Here is an 18,922-nt window from a genome sequence, read left to right as displayed (position 1 = left end):
GACAATACAGCAATTCCTCAAGTGACTGGCTGAAATATTTCAATTTATGATGCTTAATTCTTTCACTTAGTTTTTTATTCCTCCCCCCCCCCCCCATAGAACAAAAAAAAAGTTATACAATGTGCCATCAATGTAAGTATTGTTTGGTTATACCAAAAGAAGAACAAGAGACATTTGACATGGGCTTAAGTAGGGCACAACTTTATTACTAGATGTCTGGGACAACCTGGAAGATAATGCACAATACAGGTAACTCTATAATTGCCTGTGGGACTTTTACCAGCTTCCCCCACCCTTTTCCATTGACACCCCTCTAGCAAATCCATTGCTGGGACCTTATTATATACCTACACCTTGCAGGAGGATTAAGTTGGGCTATAAGAATGGGGAGGAAGGGTTGACTCCCATTCATGCCAATCATAGGAGTCCCCAAATGCTCCCCATTCTTTTTGTTATGAACACTTTTAAAGTCCTTTTACAAGCCACTTATCCAGTCACTTTATACTTTCCCAATGAAGGAAGGATTTTTAGCCTTGGCCCATGTAAAAGGAAGCTTGAGGCACTGAGCTGCCTCTTTTTAATTCATGCATTCCTAGGGGATGAGCCAGTGATTACACTGGCAGTTTTGCAACACTTTTCATTGTCACCTTCTGCCCTTCCTACCTTACCCCCCTGTGATAAAACACTGTTCTCTTCACTGGTCCAGCCAGCAAAACATCCACATCCTTCCTGCTTAAAAGTTCAGAGTGGTTATTATGCAAGAAGAAGTTTCAGAATGTTACGAAGTCTATAGTTTAAAACAAACTGAAAAATAAAACATAAGAGAAAAATAATAAAGTTTCAATCTTGCAATTAATTCAATGTGATGGACTCCTGCACAAGCCCCACTGGGGCTCTACTACCCTAAGAGAATAAGTTGGAGTATTGGGACTTAAATTGTAAACATTTAGACCCAAACCTGAATGTCTAAGTCAAGCCCTGAATACATAATTAGGCACTGAAATAGAAGAGGTCTGATTTTCATAGATTCTGAACACAGACACATCCCATTCTAATGTCACTTCTTAAAACTTGCCTTAATAAGTAAAAGCAAATAGTGCATCATTAAAAAAGCTCCAGTTCCCAATTCTCTTCCCAACGGATTGTGATGGAATAGACTAGGCCTGAGGGCTCTCTTACATCCCGTATTAGAGTATTAGAGAGGTCCTCCAAGCAGACTAGAGTGGCTGCAGGGAAAGCAGCCAACCAAGGCCCAGGAGGCCCATATAAAGCAAGCTGCAGAACAGAGCATCAGTTATTTGCCACTGGTAGCTGAAGGAGAAAGGACTGCATGCCTGACTATCTGAGGGAATTGTAGCACAAGACAGCTAAGTGGGGGCAGGAAGAATGAAAGGCTCTGGCTAGCTGCTGAGACTGAGCCAAAAACAGTTGCTAGTGGGTCCTAGGGGAGCAATGGAGGAGCTTCTGGTTGGCTGAATCCACTGAGTAGTGACCGAGCCTGGAGAGGGCCTCACAAAGATAGTGTCTCCAGAGAACAAAAAGTCCCAGAGATATAGCCCTATATCAGGACTGAACAGGTTTAAAGACTGAAGAGAGTTTAGGTTGTACATTAGGAAAAACTTCCTAACTGTCAGGGTGGTTAAGCACTGTAATAAAATGCCTAGGGAGGTTGTAGAATCTCCATCACTGGAGATAGTTAAGAACAGGTTAGACAAAAATCTATGAGGGATGAGCTGTAGAGGGTGCTTGGGTCTACCTTGAAGGCAGGGCACTGGACATAATGACCTCTTGAAGTCCCTTCCTATTCCAATATTCTATGATACTATGATTATAAAGGGAAATAGAAATATTAAATGAGCAGAGTATATCATATTTGGAAATGATGAAACATGAATCACTATAAGAAGGTGATCGATAAAGTTTTAAAAATATAAATACAAACATTTTGTATTTATTAAAGCTGCCTTTTAAAGTGCTTAAGTTATATCATTTTAACAATGTGATTCAGTGTAAACAGTTACTAACATTTTGTCTTTTTATGTAAAGCATATATCTGGTTTTTTCCTTGAATAAATCTATTATTTCCTTTTCCTTCTGTAAGCTTTAAGTTGTATTTGGAATACTTATTGCAATAAGAATGAATATTGTATGATAATATAAATATATGAGTTTCCTGTGTGCAGACTCAGGGGTTTTTTCGAAAAAAGTAGCCTTTTTTCGAAAAAACTTCACCTGCGTCTAGACTGCAGCCACGTTCTTTCGAAATTAAATCGAAAGAATGCGGCTTTTCTTTCGACGGTGGTAAACCTAATTCCACGAGGAAGAACGCCTTCTTTCGAAAGTGCTCTTTCGAAAGAAGGCGTCCTTGAAAGCAAACAGGCTTTTTAGAAAGAGAGCATCCAGACTCACTGGGTGCTTTCTTTCGAAAAAGCGGCTTGCTTTTTTGAAATTCCGCATGCAGTCTAGACGCTCTCTTTCGAAAGAGGCTTGCAGTCTAGACATAGCCATAGAGTATTCCTGTGTACAGGGTATTTCATCCAAGAGAGATTTTTCTGGAATTGAATGCTTGAGCCAAACCCCATTGTTGTTCATAAAATATATCCTATTTATTGAGTGCATTTTGAATTAGGACTTAAATAACTGATGAACTCAAACATATGTGTCTGCCACAAGATTAACTTAATTCCCTAAAATAGAACTAAGATTTATATTTTGGTTCATCACCACAAAGACTAGAATTTTCTTCTCTGTGGGTACTCTGATATCTTAATTTCCCTTATAGTCTACTCAAGAGACATTGAGATTCTGTTTGCCAGAACATAATGTCATACACATGATGACTTTCAAGATTTTGTTATCACTTCACTGCTTGGTAACAGGAGACTTTGATAAAGAGTCAGTAGAAATTGTCTTCTTGTTGCTAGGGATATTTAAATTGACCATATTTTTTAATAGCTGGTTCATGTTAACAGTTTAGTTTAAAACATTTTCTCCTATTGATTTGACTGGATCCTGAACTGCAAATAATGAAGCAGAATAAGTGACTCTATTCTTGGGTCAAATCAACACGGAATATTTGAAGAGAAAAAACAGTTCTCATTAATTCTCATGAATAATTCTCATGAATAATATATAGACCAAGAAATCCCCCCAACAAGTAGACTAGTAGCACCTTAAAGACTAAAAAACATATAGATGGGATCATGAGCTTTCATGGGCGCAACCCACTTTTTCAGATGACAGGAATATTAAAAATCCAGATCCAAGAATAAATAAGGGAAGAGGGGGAAGGAGTAGGAAAAAAAGGAGGGGGAAAGAAAAAAAGAGAGAGACAGTGAGTAGATGGTTCAAATAGTTACGAGAGGCTGATAAGAACCATTAGCACCTCCACAAGTTTGGATGTGGAAGGTAGTGTGTGAGCCAGCCAATGTCCCTGTTGATACCATTTGCATAAGAGTTAAACTTGTAAATGAAGTTAAGTTCCAATTCTTCCTTGTGTTTTTGGCTTGTGCAATTGGCCTGAAACAACACGGTGACTTTGAGATTCATTAATGAGTGTCCAGGCAGATTAAAGTGTTCCCCAACAGATTTTTGTATATTGCCTTTTCAGATATCTGATTTGTGTCCATTAATGCTTTCCCTTAGAGATTGTCCAGTTTGGCCAATATACATGGCAGTGGGGCCTTGTTGACGTAGGTCATATTAGTGAATGTGCAGTTAAATGAGCCTCTGATTTGGTGGCTGATGTGGTTGGGTCCAGTGATGAAATTGAAGAGGCTTGGGGGAAAGGCCAGTCCTAGCTTACTGACAACCCCAATCTCAAACAAATTATTTCCAGTAACCGCACAACATATCTCCATCATAATTATCCAGGAATCCATCCCTACAATCAGCCGAGGTGCCAACTCTGCCCACACATCTACACTAGTGATTTTATCACTGGACCCAACCACATCAGCCACCAAATCAGAGGCTCTTTTAACTGTACATCCACTCACTCTCCCTCCCCAAGAACTATACAATCGTTTCACACATGGGAAAAGGGATACAATTGTTTATACAAAAGGTATCAATCTATTTCAATACAAAGAATCATTCGTCATATTTTCTTCATAACACAATCTATATTCTAATTACTTCTGAGAGCAACAATGTGATTATGCTGAATCACAAGAATCCTTCTGATCTCTTTCTTGCGTAATGGAATATTTCAGAGCTAAAAAGGTTACAAAACTTATATTCACATTATACTGAAACTTACATTTACATTATACTGCTTTGGGCAGAGGCTTTACACAACAGGACTTGCTGTTCAGTATATTCATAAATGATGTGGAAAGGGGGATAAACAGTGAGCAAGCAAAATTAGCAGACAATTCAAAATTACTCCAACTAGATAAATCCAAAGCAGATTGCAAGGAGTCACAAAGGAATCTCACTAAACAAGACGACTAGGTAACAAAATGGTGTATGAAATTCTATGTTGTTGAGAAATGAAAAGTGATATACCGAGAAAAAAATCCCAACTACTTGTACAAAATGATTGGATCTAAATTAGCTATTGCCGCTCAAGAAAAACATTTTGGAATTATCATGGAGAACAATTGCTCAGTGTGCACTGGCATTCAAATAAACCCATCAAAGTGTTAAGAACCATTAGAAAGGGGATATATAATAACATAGAAAATATCCTAATGCCATTATATAAATCAAAGTAACCCACATACCTTGAATGCTCTTTGTGATTCTGGTTGCCCTGTCTTCCAAAAAAGATATATTAAAATTTGAAAATTCTAATTGCAGAGAAGGCAATAAAAATCATTAGGGATATGAAACTGCTTCCATATGAGGAGCGATTAAAAAGAAGTGAATGATTCAGTTTAGAAAAGAGATGACTGAGGGGTAATATGAAGGAGATCTGTAATATGAAGAATGGTATATAGAAAGCCAATAGGGAAGCATTATTTATTCTTTCATGTAACAGAAGAACTGGAGGTCACCCAATAAAATCCATAGGTAGCCGATGTAAAACAAAGAAAAGAGCTTCCTCAAAAGTGCATGGCTAATTTGTGGAACTTGTTGCCAAGGGATATTCTGAAAACCAGAAATGCCATTATGTGAAAAAAAAAGAATGAGATAGGATCATGGAAGATTGGTCCAATAGTAGCTATTAGCCACGTTGGACCAAGATGCAACCCCATACTCTGTGTATCCCTAATAATTACAATCTGGGAATGGATGACAGGGGATGGATGACTTGAAATTGCCATATTCAGTTCATTCCTTCTGAAGCATATGACATTGGCCATGTCAGACAACAGTATTAGATGAACCCCATACATCTGGTCTTATATCCTTATGAAAATTCTGTTATCTGTGTATAAAAGGGATCAGGTTAGATAATCCTTCTGTCCTTGAAGTCTATAAATCTATTAAATACTCCTGCTTATTCCCTCCTCTTAGGCTATGTCTAGACTGAAAGCCTCTTTTGAAAGAGGCTTTTTCAAAAGATACTTTCGAAAAAGCCTCTTCAGAAAAAGAGCGTCTAGACTACAACCAGTACTTTTGAAAAAGCAAGCACAGTTTGCATTACACAGAGACTTTTTTTGAAAGACCACGTTTGAAAACAGGCATTATTCCTCGTAAAATGAAGTTTTCCGTGGTCGAAAAAACTGCCGCATTCTTTCGATTTACTTTCGAAAGAACACAGCAGCAGTCTAAATGCAGGGGAAGTTTTTTCAAAAAAAGGCTACTTAAAAAAAAAACCCCTGTAGTTTAGACACACCCTTTTTGACTATGCACTACAGCACCAACCCGGCAGCACTCCAGCTGCTCTTGGGGACGCCTGGGACAGAGCAGCTGGGGTACTGCCCAGTTGGTCCCGTAGCGCTGCCCCTCGGACTTCCTGGAATGCTAATCAGTTTCAGCAGCAGCTGAATCGGGGACCCCAGGCATCCCCAAGAGCAGCTTGTGTGCTGCCGGGTTGGTCCCGCAGCCCCGAGGTGCAGCGCTACGAGACCAACCCAGCAGCACCCCAGCTGCTCTGCTCCCGGCTTCCCCGATTCAGCTGCTGGTCAGTTTCAGCAGCAGCTGAATGGAGGAAGCCTGTCTGGCTGCCCCAGCACTTCCGGGTTCCTGATGGTGCCGGACCATCAGGAGACCCGGAGCATTGGATGCCGGACTAATGGAGTTTTACTGTACGTATCTTTTTCTGATTTACTTTCAGAAGAGGCTTTTCTGAAATTTGATGCATCTACACAGTGCCAAATTTTGGAATAAAGTGTTGAAAACACATCCCTTATTCCTCGTAGAATGAGGTTTGTAGGGATAGTGAAAGAGTGCATCCACTTTTCCGAAAAAAGAAATTGAAAAATCAGATGTGTTCCTTGGACGCAGTGTTGCTTTTACAGGATACCTCTGGTATCCTGGAAAAGCAATGCAGTCTAGATGACCCAATGTCAAAACTCTGCTTCTGCTCCTACATGGGCATAGATGAACAATACTTATATGACTGAATTAATACCATTTTTACAATCACAAACTTTTGTTTCACTAAGCTGACCTCTTTATTTCTGAATCCTTTTAGAAGTCAAATTTAGGAGAGAAAAGCAATGATAGCTATGAGTGAAAGTGTCATAGTGGGAAACAGCACAGTAGAGGAAGCTATGCAGGAAAGTGGACATCAAGCAGCCGATGGGGTTTATCTACCTGGGAAAAAGGTCTTGAAGTGATATTAGCAACTACAAAGTCAGCCAGGGAGCCTTACTTTGTGTGATCAAAGAGTGTCAGGACTCTTATAGATATGGACAACAGAGGGCTCAATAAAAAGCTTGACAAGGTGCCCTAGAGCTAAGAAGTGGCTTACTTTAAAAAACAGGTTTAACAATCTCACTAAGCATCTTCTCTAGTAGCTCTCATTATAGCTGTTATCTTATTCAAGCACACTATTACCAAAGCGTGTAACTTTTTTTTAATCAGTGTTTGGGAAGTATCAGGGAGCTTTTGTTGTGCACTATGTCCCTGCTGTGCTATGTGCTGTACAAACTGTGACAGGCCTAAGTCAGTAGATTGCCACACTCTAGTGGAAGGCAGATACAGGGCACTGGATAAGTGGTTTTCTCTTTCCAGAGTAAACTACTAGAGCCTGCTGCAATAGAATGAAGCCAGGCAAACACCTGGGGCTAATTAACTAGATTGCTGCCTCAGGCAAGTTACACAACATCTGAAGCCAATTACAGCCAGTGGCATTGCGTTACAAGGCCTCCCCTAGGTAAAGAGAGGGGGGAGACAAAGCGTGACAGATCGGAAGGAGAAAAGGGAGGAAGGAGAAGAAGCTATATGTGAGCTGAGAGTTGGTTAACAGGTACCAGAAGGAGACATTTTGAAGGAGTTGTTTGGGGACGTGCCAAGTCTGAAGGAAAAACGACCTTGACTACTTTTGCTACTTTAGGGGCCCTGGGCTAGAACCTAGAGTAGTGGGCAGGCGCAGGTTCCCCCCAGACCTTCCCCCACATCAACACAGAGTCTGTCCCAAGAAGGGAGACCAGGACTATCATGGGGGCTTTCACCCAAAACCATAGACTAGCCTGTGATGAGTATGGGTCACTAAGCTATGGAGCCTGCCTCCTGTAAAGAGAAACAGGTGTGTCTAGGACCACAGCAAGTCTCTGAGGCTAATAGTATCTGCCAGTAGCATGAGACACAAAGAGTATGGCTAGAACTTTGCCACAAAACACAGAACAAAGGAGCTTATATGATTGGGTTGAAGAGAGCAATTCGTGGGAGTAGGACAATGTCATAGGTTGCTTTTTGCATGAGGCTACAAACAGACCATAGGATCAGCATCTATATAATATATTGATTACAGCTCTCTCCTAATTTTACAAATATTAACATTTGTTATGCTAGTAGAAGGTAAAGAAAGTCCCTTTCATTAGAATTTAATTCATTTGGGGAAGGGGAGAGGACAAGAACTGGAACACTAATTCATACCAAAAAGAAGTATAAATATTTGCCTATGAACAGTGTATATTGGTCCCCAGAATAGCACATGTTAACACTCAGTGTGACAGGGTACATGCTCTAGAAACCATGTATTCTTGCAAGTGAGAGTGGCTGACTCCAGAGGTCATACTAGCTCCTCTGGCATAACATAAAATTCAGCTTGTCTCCTAACATATCACAGATAACTACCAAACGATATTAAAGATGCTAATCATAAAATGAAAATACTCTATGTGGTAAAAAAAAACTCTTAGTAGATTCCAAATTTATAAACAAAGCTGGGTGAGATTTTGGCTTGCATGATGAATTGTTTGATACCACAACCAGATTATTCTTCATGATTCCAGAATAGTACAGAGACTAAGATATAAATCTTGCACAGTAATCTGTGGAAAGTATTGTCATTGTAAAGTAGGAGCTCTAGAAAATGAAGAAAAAGAAAACTTTGATACATTTATCAGGTAGTCCATGAAAGTGAAAAGGTTTAGACTTCTGTGAGTTAAATGGCAGACCTACCTATTTGCAAAAGTATTATTCAGGGTACCAGAGATTGCCATCCAATTCACCTCTGAAACATAAGAAAAACAGGGATAACTTTTGTGAAGTTTGTCAAGATGCACCATTGTAGGTGAGAGAAGCAAATATATCACAAGACTTTGCAACTGAAAACAAAAATTAGGGGATTGATCTTTGCATATTTCCAGGGGAACTAGTCCACATTTCTCCAAGAAAGATTTCAAAGCTGTTCTAGGAAAATACAGTTTTCAGCATATTACCAACAGCTTTTATTGTCTCCAAGTAAATGGAAAGGATGAAAGGATGTGCAGGAATAGCAAACTCCTTCTTGTCCCTATGAACTGCAGAACAAATCCCACTTTATCAACTCTTTAACCCCAACTGACCAACTGCTTGTTTAGACCAATAAAAGTTACACTTTTCACATTTAAAACAATTTGCATTCAAGTTTAAACAACTCCAATGTGCAAATGAAAATATAAAGTGACTCTAACCATTCTTTGAGGACCGTCCTAGATTCAAGTAGATGATGTCAATAACTGCCATATTATATAAGAAAAAAGAAACCGATGCTGTGATCAGAGGGAAAAAAATGCTGTTATTATCAATCAAATAGATACTCAAACATATAAACAGTGCTGATCCTTATATTGAAATAGCAACTGAGCCTGTCATTTCATTAGTTACTGCTATCACAAATAAATACAAGAAGCCAGAAGCTGTTCTTAATACTACAACATCTGTTCCTATTGTGAAAACTTCAAGTCGATGGATTATTAAAAACCTTGAACAAAACAAAAATGACTACATTACTTAGGTAGAGTGCTGAAAAGCAGTAAACAGGACAAATTATTCTTTTGTTTGTATTCAGTATGCATGGCAATCTTCCTAATGGTTTTAATATTTTAAAAACTAAACACTCAACCACCTGTTATTGTTTACTATATTTCTTGTTAATTTCATAAAGGAAATCAATTCTGTACTGTGATATAATTGAGGCAAGATCAAAATAATTAACAACATATTTAATAATCTAAATGTTAATTGATGTGGTTTTTAATGGAATATAAGTTATGCCACTACAGGAAAGAGGCTTATTGGGAAAGGAAGAAATATAATAAACTATTTCTTAAATTCAGGTTTTATGAGATACAAAATAATGTCTGTTCCATAATGGACCTTTGCAAAATAAATCCCTTTTTCAAACTGAATTAACAAGCAAACCCAAACCTTCCTCTCTGACACTGGAAAAAAACCAGAAAAGGTATTTCCATGGCTGTTGGACTGCTATGCTCTATTGCGTAGTCATTTCTGGAATGTATGGTTTGTGGAAAAGTGGATTTGGGAGGAGTAATAGAGAGTCAAAACTGGAGAATCAGAATCCATTTTGGAGAAACCTGTAGGGGTAGGGCCTTGAATAAGCTGGAACCCGTTTTTGTGTTTTTCTTGGTTTGTATCACTTCCTTGAAGCTTTGTGTCCTGATGGCCTCAAGTCTTCTGCCCTCAGAACTCCTCTGCAATAAAGAAAAGCTACAATAGAAGATTTAAAATAAGCCCCTTCAAAAGAGGTTTTCAAAAGGAGATTGGGTAACCACCTGTTTATTTAGACACAGCAAATCCTGCCTTTCAGCAGAGCATAAGACTACATGACCCTTGCTGTAACTTCTGATCCTATGGTTCCATGATTCTAAGATATTTTAACTATTAGAGATGCGAGCAACTACAATGGAGACATGCTATTTGGAGTGGCTGTCTCCTGACTCCTGTCCCTGCTTCCCTGCCTTAGCCACTCAAAGTCACACAGAAATGGTTCCAGTACAGTAGCCACAACATGAAGAAAACAATGGATGTCTGTTTTGTGGGGGAAAATATATTAAATGGCCATCTCCCCTTTCTGCATGCCTTTCCCAAAACTTCCCCTGGGATTTGACTCTTTCATTTATTCCCCATATTTCATTAGCTGAAGGTAGCATATTTACAAATGGAAATAGGGTGCATTTGTTTTATTTATACCATGAATTCACAGTTTCTTTCTTTCTTCAAGGGGGAAATATATGTAAAGCTGATGAGTTCCTGTGCAACAATTCACTTTGTAAACTCCATGTTTGGGTATGTGATGGAGAAGATGACTGTGGAGACAACTCAGATGAAGTCCCTGAAATGTGTGGTATGTCTTTTGTCAATTTAATGCTTTGTATTTGATGGCACTGAAGTGAATTTGTGAAGTAGATATATGTACAATTTACAACTCTCAGTTTAAGAGAATATTGAACTCACTTTCCTGCATCTTTTCTGTCAAAAACAATAAATCAGTTAAACTTTTAAAAGTCAAACGATGAAAAGCATATCTTAACTATGGGTATGCTTAAAGTAGGGATAGCTAAAAACAAAAGTTAAATTCTATTGTTCTATAATCCAGTGGTGATTTTAAAACGAGAAAGGACAATGCCTACATATCATTTTTCCCCTCTCAAATAAGGTTACAGTTACTCTGATACATCTCTGAGGTTCATAATATTCCCAGGATTACTGCTGTGCCTTGAACCCTAGCCAAAGCAGGGTCAGAGAAGAAGTGGCATCGGGGAAATGCTGCCATTTGATTCAGTGCACATAGATGGTCTGTAGGCTGCAGGAGGGCATGGAAGTTGGGGAAAATCTTTGTCTAGGGAGGGGCCTGAGATGAAGGAGAAGCCATGCACCTCACTGAGTCTGCCCTCCTGAATTTATCTCTTTCCCCTGTTCCTGGGGAGGTAGAGGTTCTGGGGAAAATAGTCTCAGTGAGAAAAATCAGCATACAAAGACAGGCCCATCTCCGGCATAGTGTTTTACTAAAACAAGCTCTGAACCCTACTTCATTTTATTTCCCACCACCTTCCCCTTGCATAAATACCTCTAAATGCCACTCTTTCCTTCCCCAGAAAGTGTGGAATTTAATGGACATGCGAGCACTCATATATTTAGTCCATGGAATGCTGAAGGATTTCAGGGTATGTCTACACATACAGCGTTGCATCAGCACATCTGTACCAATTCAGCTAGGCCTCTGCAGGGCAGGTGGTGAGCACACTCCAGGCCGACAGGAGAGAGCTCTCCTATCAGCATAAATAAACGACTCCCCGCAGGTGCCAAAAGTTATGTTAGCCAGAAAAGTGTTCCAGAAGACACAGGCTGTGTCTACACTGGCACCCTTTTCCGTAGAAGGGATGCTAATGAAACACTTCGGAATTGCAAATGCCGCGGGAGATTTAAATATCCCCCGCGGCATTTGCATGAACATGGCTGCCCCTTTTTTCCGGCTCGGGGTTTTGCCGGAGAAAAGCGCCAGTCTAGACAGGGTCTTGCGGAAAATAAACGCTTTTCCGGAAGATCCCTTATTCCTACTTGAAAGTACAGGAATAAGGGATCTTCCGGAAAAGGGTTTATTTTCCGCAAGATCCCGTCTAGACTGGCGCTTTTCTCCGGCAAAACCATGAGCCGGAAAAAAGTGGCAGCCATGTTCATGCAAATGCCACGGGGGATATTTAAATCCCCCGCGGCATTTGCAATTCCGAAGTGTCTCATTAGCATCTCTTTTACGGAAAAGGGTGCCAATGTAGACATAGCCATCTAGTATAGAAGCAATAAATTGACCACCAAGCACTCTCCCGTTGACTCCAGCACACCATGAAAAAGAGAAGAGTAAGAGGAGTCAAGGTAGAGTGTCAGCTGTCACTGTAAGAATACCATGGTAAGCAAACCTAAATAAGGTGACTTCAGCTACATTATTCATGTAGCTGAAGTTGCCTAATTTAGATTGATAGTCTGTGGTAGTATAGACAAGGCCACAATCTCAGAATAAAATCAATGATTTTCAGCATAAGAATGCAGAATTGGAAGGGACCTCATGAGTAATCAAGTCATTGAGTGCAATAACCTAATATCTCAGGCAAGCATGAAATATTAAAACTATACTAAAACGAGTTGGTTTTGTTGCCCTCACTACTCCTATTGGAAAGTTATTCCAAAACATCCCTCCTCTTATGCTTTGAAACCTTCCTCTAATTTTATGTCTAAACTTACTCATGGGCAGTCCTGCCAACTTTGTCCTGTAGCTTAAATAGCTCTTTTCCCTCCCTGGTGTTTACCCCCGGTACACGGTTGCCAAAATATGTTATTAGCCAGGATGGTTAGGAATGGTGTCCCTAGCCTCTGTTTATCATTAGTAATGGTATGCCCTCTCAGCCTTCATTTTGATCATAGAATCTCTCACTGCTACTTGCTAAATTTTAGAACAATAGGAGAGTTTTTTGGCATTGTTTAAGCTTTCATAAAGGAAGCTATGTTATTGATAGCATAATTAGCTTGGCTCTGCTTCAGCATTTGATAAGGTTTTGAGCAATTCAAATATCTCCTTCCTCCTTTTGAAAATATCAACTATTTTACGGCCTTAAAAATTGTCTCCCTAAAATTCTAATTTCAGACTTGTAAAATAAAATACTCATAAAGTAATAACTGCTTAAATGCCAAGTTATCGTATCTGAAGGGCATACAATCATGCAATGCTTGCACATCCAATGCTTGTTTGCTACACTGGAGGAAGACACAACACATAGGTAAGCTTTATGTGCAAATGCAGGATGGTTGTGCATAAGTACAAAAGATTGTTATTATTCTATATGAAAAGATGTTCTTATGTTTTCTTTCAACAGTCAAATTTCCATGCCCACCAACAAGACCCTACAGATGTAGAAACAACAGGGTTTGTCTGCGACCTGATCAGATTTGCAATGAGATTGATGACTGTGGTGATAACTCAGATGAAGATCACTGTGGTAGGTGGATTTACCTTTTGAGGCATTTAGATTTCAAAACAATTAAAGGTAAATTGTATTGCAAAGATCTAATTATTCTTAAGAAAAGCTTAATTGAAAGTTTGTGTGTCATAATTTAACTCTCAGGGCAATTAGGTTTGATATCTTTGCAATGCTAATGCTTCACGGTCATTTCCATTTTTATGTGCAAGTAGTGCAAACTATATGAAATGCTAATCTTTTTGTGATTTTTCTTTTGTAATTATGCAGATAAGATCCCATATAAAGCAAGACCTTGTAAAAAGGATGAGTTTGCTTGTAGTGATAAGAAATGTATACCTATGGAGCTGCAGTGTGATCAGTTTGATGATTGCGGAGATGGTTCAGATGAGCAAGGATGCAAAATAAGTGAGTTTGATTGATAAGCTATCTGTTTTCATGTCTGTAGCACAAAAGAATACAATGAAACTGTATTCTTTCATGCAGAACCTACCCAACAAAACTGAGTTTTCATTAACATGAAAAAGTATAATCTATTCAGTATCCTCACTAATGTAGCTGAGACTAACTGTTTAAAGTAGAATATGAAGAACCAAGTATCTGACCCTCTAAGGAGTAACTCAATCCATTTTTAGCTGGGTTAGCTGCTTAAATCGATTATATTTCATTTCACACCTATCCTTCTCTATCAAGATAAATAAAAAGTGTATGTGATATGAAATTCTTGATCTGAAACAAAGTCACTGAAACTAAATTGACAATAGAAACTCATTCAAACAGGTAATATAGATTTTTTTAAGACTCGCTAGACTCACACCGAAGTATTTTATTTAAAATGTATCAATGAGCATTCGTACACCTAAATTTTATTAACATATTTCTATTGTGTAAAAAAACACATCATACTACATTATAGCATGTGGATTTGTTTTTAGTATGGTTGCAGTATGCTAAGAAAGCTAGCTATTTCTCAAATTCATTCAGTTATAATTAACTGAAACTGAATAGGAATAATTCTAGAATGTATGATGGAGGCCTTCATAACTAACCTCTTTATTTTTTCCTTTTGTGGGACATAAAAATTTGGTCAAAATTTCAGTTGAATAAGTCTAATAATGCATGTATTAAGGCTTGTTGTATACATTTTCCTTTTAAGGCTTTGCAGTTCTCTCCCTGAAAATAGTGTACTGGTTAGTGGTCACTTCAGTCAAGAAAATAGAAGTTTTCCACCTTAATATTTGGGCCTATATGGGCCTTCACACTTCCCCTCATTGTTCCAAAAGTTCAATCTCCCTTTTATTTATTCAAGACTCTTTCCCCTTCAAACTTGTCACAAACCTATGTAAGAAAAAGAAAAAGCAAGTTCTGAGATTTGAGAAACAAGCTGAACCTATTTTCATTCTCTTCAGGGGTAGTAAAATGAAATCTAAATATGTCATAGCCAAATAGATAAGTCCATTATCCAGGAATTTTACAAAGTTACAGTGTTTCCTGTCCACTGAAACTTAGGGTATGTCTACACAGCAGCGTTATTTCAAAATAATTCACGTTATTCCAAAATAATGTAGTGCCTGTCTACACAGAAAGCCATTATTTTGAAATAATGGCAAACTGGAGGACTTCTTACTGCAACTCCTGTAACCATCATTTTATGAGGAGTAAGGGAAGTCAAAGGAAGAATGTTCTTCCTTCATGTTCCGGCTGTGTAGACAGCGGCAAAAGCCACATTAAGCTATTTTGACTTCAGCTACGCAACTGATGTAGTTGAAGTTGCGTACTCAATAGGAGTTTTGCCCTACTATGTAGATGTGCCCTTAGTGTCCATCTCCTTAGCCAGTGTACAAGCTTTGCAAAGATGCATGATGGAAATATCACAAAATGCTAAGCTAATGTTCTAGTGGATGTCACAATAATTCTTTTTGAGGTTCTTCTTATGCAGGAGAGACAGCATTAAAAATAAAAAAAATACATAAAGCTGTGTACCACTATTTTATCGTTTTGGTCATATTTTTTGCCTTAAAGTGAAATAAAATCATGCAATATTCTTAACATTCCTTTTGTCCTGCAGAAAATGAATATTTGTTTTTTTAACAACTTAATGTTAGAGTTTCCCACAGAACAGGAAGAAATGTAGGGTTCTTACATGTTAGATATATGGACGAACTATATCATACATAGCTGCAGCGGCACAGGAGCCAAGCAAACAGAGCTGTAAACAGGGGAGTTTGAGTGGGAGTTTATAAGGGGAGTTTGGATATTGGAACTTGTTTGGAGTTTGTTTTTGCTGTGGAGAGGGTGTTCTGGTTTGTTTTTGTGTTCACCGGACTAATAGGATTTTGGTGAGAAAGTAGATAAAACATAGAGGCATTAGTGGCCATGGCCCAAGTAGTAGAGAACACAAGGAGGATGATTGGATGTGGTAGCTGCGGTATGTACATGATTCTGGAGGGGATACCTGAGTTTGTTTGCATGAAGTGCCGCCTGATAGAGCTGATGGAAGAAAAGTTCCGAGGACTGGAGATGCAGGTGGAAACTCTGGTGGAGTTTAGAAGGGGGTTTGAGCAGATGCTGGGGCAAAGGCATGACGTGGCTGAAGGGGAAAGCTTAGATATGCAGATGGAAGCAGGATCAAGGGCCTCAGAGGGGGGACTGCTGGGCGAAGAAAATGGACAGTGGAAGCATGTGACTCAGAAGACCAGGCAGAGGAAAAGATGGGTCAGTGAAGGAAAAATAGAGCTCAAGAACAGGTATGTGGAGCTGGAAAATGAAGAAGGGGTACAGCAGGTAGATAATGAAGATGGAAGGGTAAGGAAGAAGAGAAGAGTGGCTAGTCCCGTAGATAAAGGGGAAGACTTAATGGAGACAACACCAATACTGAGCATTAGGATTACAAGGGAAAATAGGAATGGTAAGGACTTTCAGCCAGAGGAAGCTAGAGATAGACCAGAGAATTTCACTGTCACTAGGAAAAGGCAGGTCTATGTGATTGGGGACTCCTTATTGAGAAGAATAGATAGGCCTGTAACCAGAGCTGATCCAGAGAATAGAAGGGTGTGCTGTCTGCCGGGTGCTAAGATACGAGATGTGGAACTGAGGTTGAAGAGAATTATTAAGGGAGCAGGAAGGAATCCATTGATCATCCTTCATGTAGGAACAAATGATACGGCTAGAATCTCGCTGGAACGAATTAAGGGAGACTATGCTAGGCTGGGGAGGATGCTCAAGGAAATTGAGGCTCAGGTGATCTTTAGTGGGATTCTGCCTGTTCCTAGAGAAGGGCAACAAAGATGTGACAGGATTATGATGATCAATAGATGGCTTAGGCAGTGGTGCTATAAGGAGGGCTTTGGGATATATGGTCACTGGGAGGCATTTATGGACAGAGGACTGTTCTCTAGAGATGGATTTCACCTAAGAAGGGAGGGAAATAGACTTCTAGGATGGAGGCTGGCTCAACTTATTAAGAGAGCTTTAAACTAGGAATTTAGGGGAGATGGTTGGGAGATGCCAAGGTAATCTCTACGCCAGATTTTAACACTGAGAGGGAGGAAAACAAAGTAAGAAAGGATATAGCTGGGGGTAGGAGAATGAACATGAGGAAGGGTGGGGTGGATACTAGTCTAATAGGTCATATTGGAGGTATAACATCTGTGCCAAATTGGGTAAAGAATGTGAATGAGGCCAAATAGCAAAAATTAAGATGTTTGTACACCAATGCAAGGAGCCTAGGTAACAAAAAGGAGGAACTAGAGCTATTGGTCCAGGAAGTGAAACCAGATATTATAGGAATAACAGAAACATGGTGGAATACTAGGCATGACTGGAGTACAAGTATTGAAGGGTATGTGCTGTTTAGGAAAGACAGAAATAAGGGTAAAGGTGGTGAGTCGCATTGTATATCAAAGATGAGGTAGATTGTAAAGAAATAAAAAGTGATGGAATGGAGAAGACAGAGTCCATTTGGGCAAAAATCACATTGGGGAAGGAAACTATCAGATCCTCCCCTGGGATAGTGCTTGGGGTGTGTTATAGACCACTAGGATCCAATTTGGATATGGATAGAGACCTCTTTAATGTTTTTAATGAAGTAAATACTCATGGAAACTGTGTAATCATGGGAGATTTCAACTTTCCAGATATAGACTGGAGAACAAGTGCTAGTAATAGTAATAGGGCTCAGATTTTCCTAGATGTGATAGCTGATGAATTCCTTCATCAAGTAGTTGCTGAACCAACAAGTGGGGATGCTATTTTAGATTTGGTTTTGGTGAGTAGCGAGGACCTCATAGATGAAATGGTTGTAGGGGACAAACTTGGCTCGAGTGATCATGAGCTAATTCAGTTTAAATTAAATGGAAGGATAAACAAAAAAATCTGAGACTAGGGTTTTTTATTTCAAAAGGGCTAACTTTAGTAAATTAAGGAAATTTGTTAGGGAAGTTGATTGGACTAAAGAAATTATGGATCTTAAAGTGGAGGAGGCCTGGAATTATTTTAAGTTAAAGTTGCAGAAGCTGTCAGAAGCCTGTATCCCTAGACAAGGGAAAAAATTTATAGGCAGGTGTGTTAGACCAAGCTGGATGAGCAAGCATCTCAGAGAGGTGATTAAGAAAAAGCAGAAAGCATATAAGGAGTGGAAAATGGGAGGGATCATTAAAGAAAGCTACCTTATTGAGGTTAGAGCATGTAGGGATAAAGTGAGAAAGGCTAAAAGTCAGGTAGAGTTGGACCTTGCAAAGGAAAATAAAACCAATAGTAAAAGGTTTTATAGCCATATAAATAGGAAAAAAAACAAAAAAAGAAGAAGTAGGACCACTAATTACTAAGGATGGAGTGGAGGTTAAGGATAATCTAGTAATGGCCCAATATTTGAACAAATACTTTGCTTCAGTCTTTAATGAGGCTAATGAAGATCTTAGGGATAATGGTAAGTTAACAAATGGGACTGAGGATAAGGAGGTAGATATTACCATATCCGAAGTGAAAGCCAAACTTGAACAGCTTAATGGGAGTAAATCGGGGGGCCCAGATGGTCTTCATCCAAGAATATTAAAGGAACTGGCACATGAACTTGCAAGTCCATTAGCAAAATTTTTTAATAAATCTCTAAACTCAGGGGTTGTACCATTTGACTGGAGAATTGCTAATATAGTTCCAATTTTTAAGAAAGGGGAAAAAAAGCGACCCGGGTAACTATAGGCCTATTAGTTTGACATCTGTAGTATGTAAGATCCTGGAAAAATTTTTGAAGGAGAAAGTAATTAGAGACATTGAGGCTAATGGCAATTGGGACAAATTACAACATGGTTTTACAAAAGGTAGATCGTGCCAAACCAACCTGATTTCCTTTTTTGAGAAAGTAACAGATTTTTTAGATAAAGGAAATGCAGTGGATCTAATCTACCTCGACTTTAGTAAGGCATTTGATACAGTACCACATGGGGAATTATTGGTTAAATTGGAAAAGATAGGGATTAATATGAAAGTTGAGAGGTGGATAAGCAACTGGTTAAAGGGGAGACTACAGCCGGTCATACTGAAAGGTGAACTGACAGGTTGGAGGAAGGTTACTAGCGGAGTTCCTCAGGGATCAGTTTTGGGGCCAATTTTAT

At 39.0% G+C, this 18,922-nt stretch overlaps 1 protein-coding gene across 2 annotated transcripts in view; it reads left to right on the top strand.

Annotated features, from left to right (window-relative positions):
- The window catches only part of LRP1B (LDL receptor related protein 1B), a 1,349,043-nt gene that overhangs the window by 1,214,719 nt on the left and 115,402 nt on the right, over nt 1–18,922 (top strand). For both annotated transcript variants that reach the window (XM_075933312.1, XM_075933313.1), the window contains 3 exons: nt 10,565–10,687; nt 13,209–13,331; nt 13,581–13,718. In XM_075933312.1, the coding sequence (XP_075789427.1) occupies nt 10,565–10,687; nt 13,209–13,331; nt 13,581–13,718 (384 nt within the window). The remainder of the gene's footprint in view (nt 1–10,564; nt 10,688–13,208; nt 13,332–13,580; nt 13,719–18,922) is intronic.

This window comes from Pelodiscus sinensis, chromosome 7 (genome assembly GCF_049634645.1).
Source record: "Pelodiscus sinensis isolate JC-2024 chromosome 7, ASM4963464v1, whole genome shotgun sequence".
NCBI lineage: Eukaryota > Metazoa > Chordata > Testudines > Trionychidae > Pelodiscus > Pelodiscus sinensis.
Note: the sequence above shows the minus strand (reverse complement) of the source record. Positions and strands in the feature narration are given on the sequence as shown.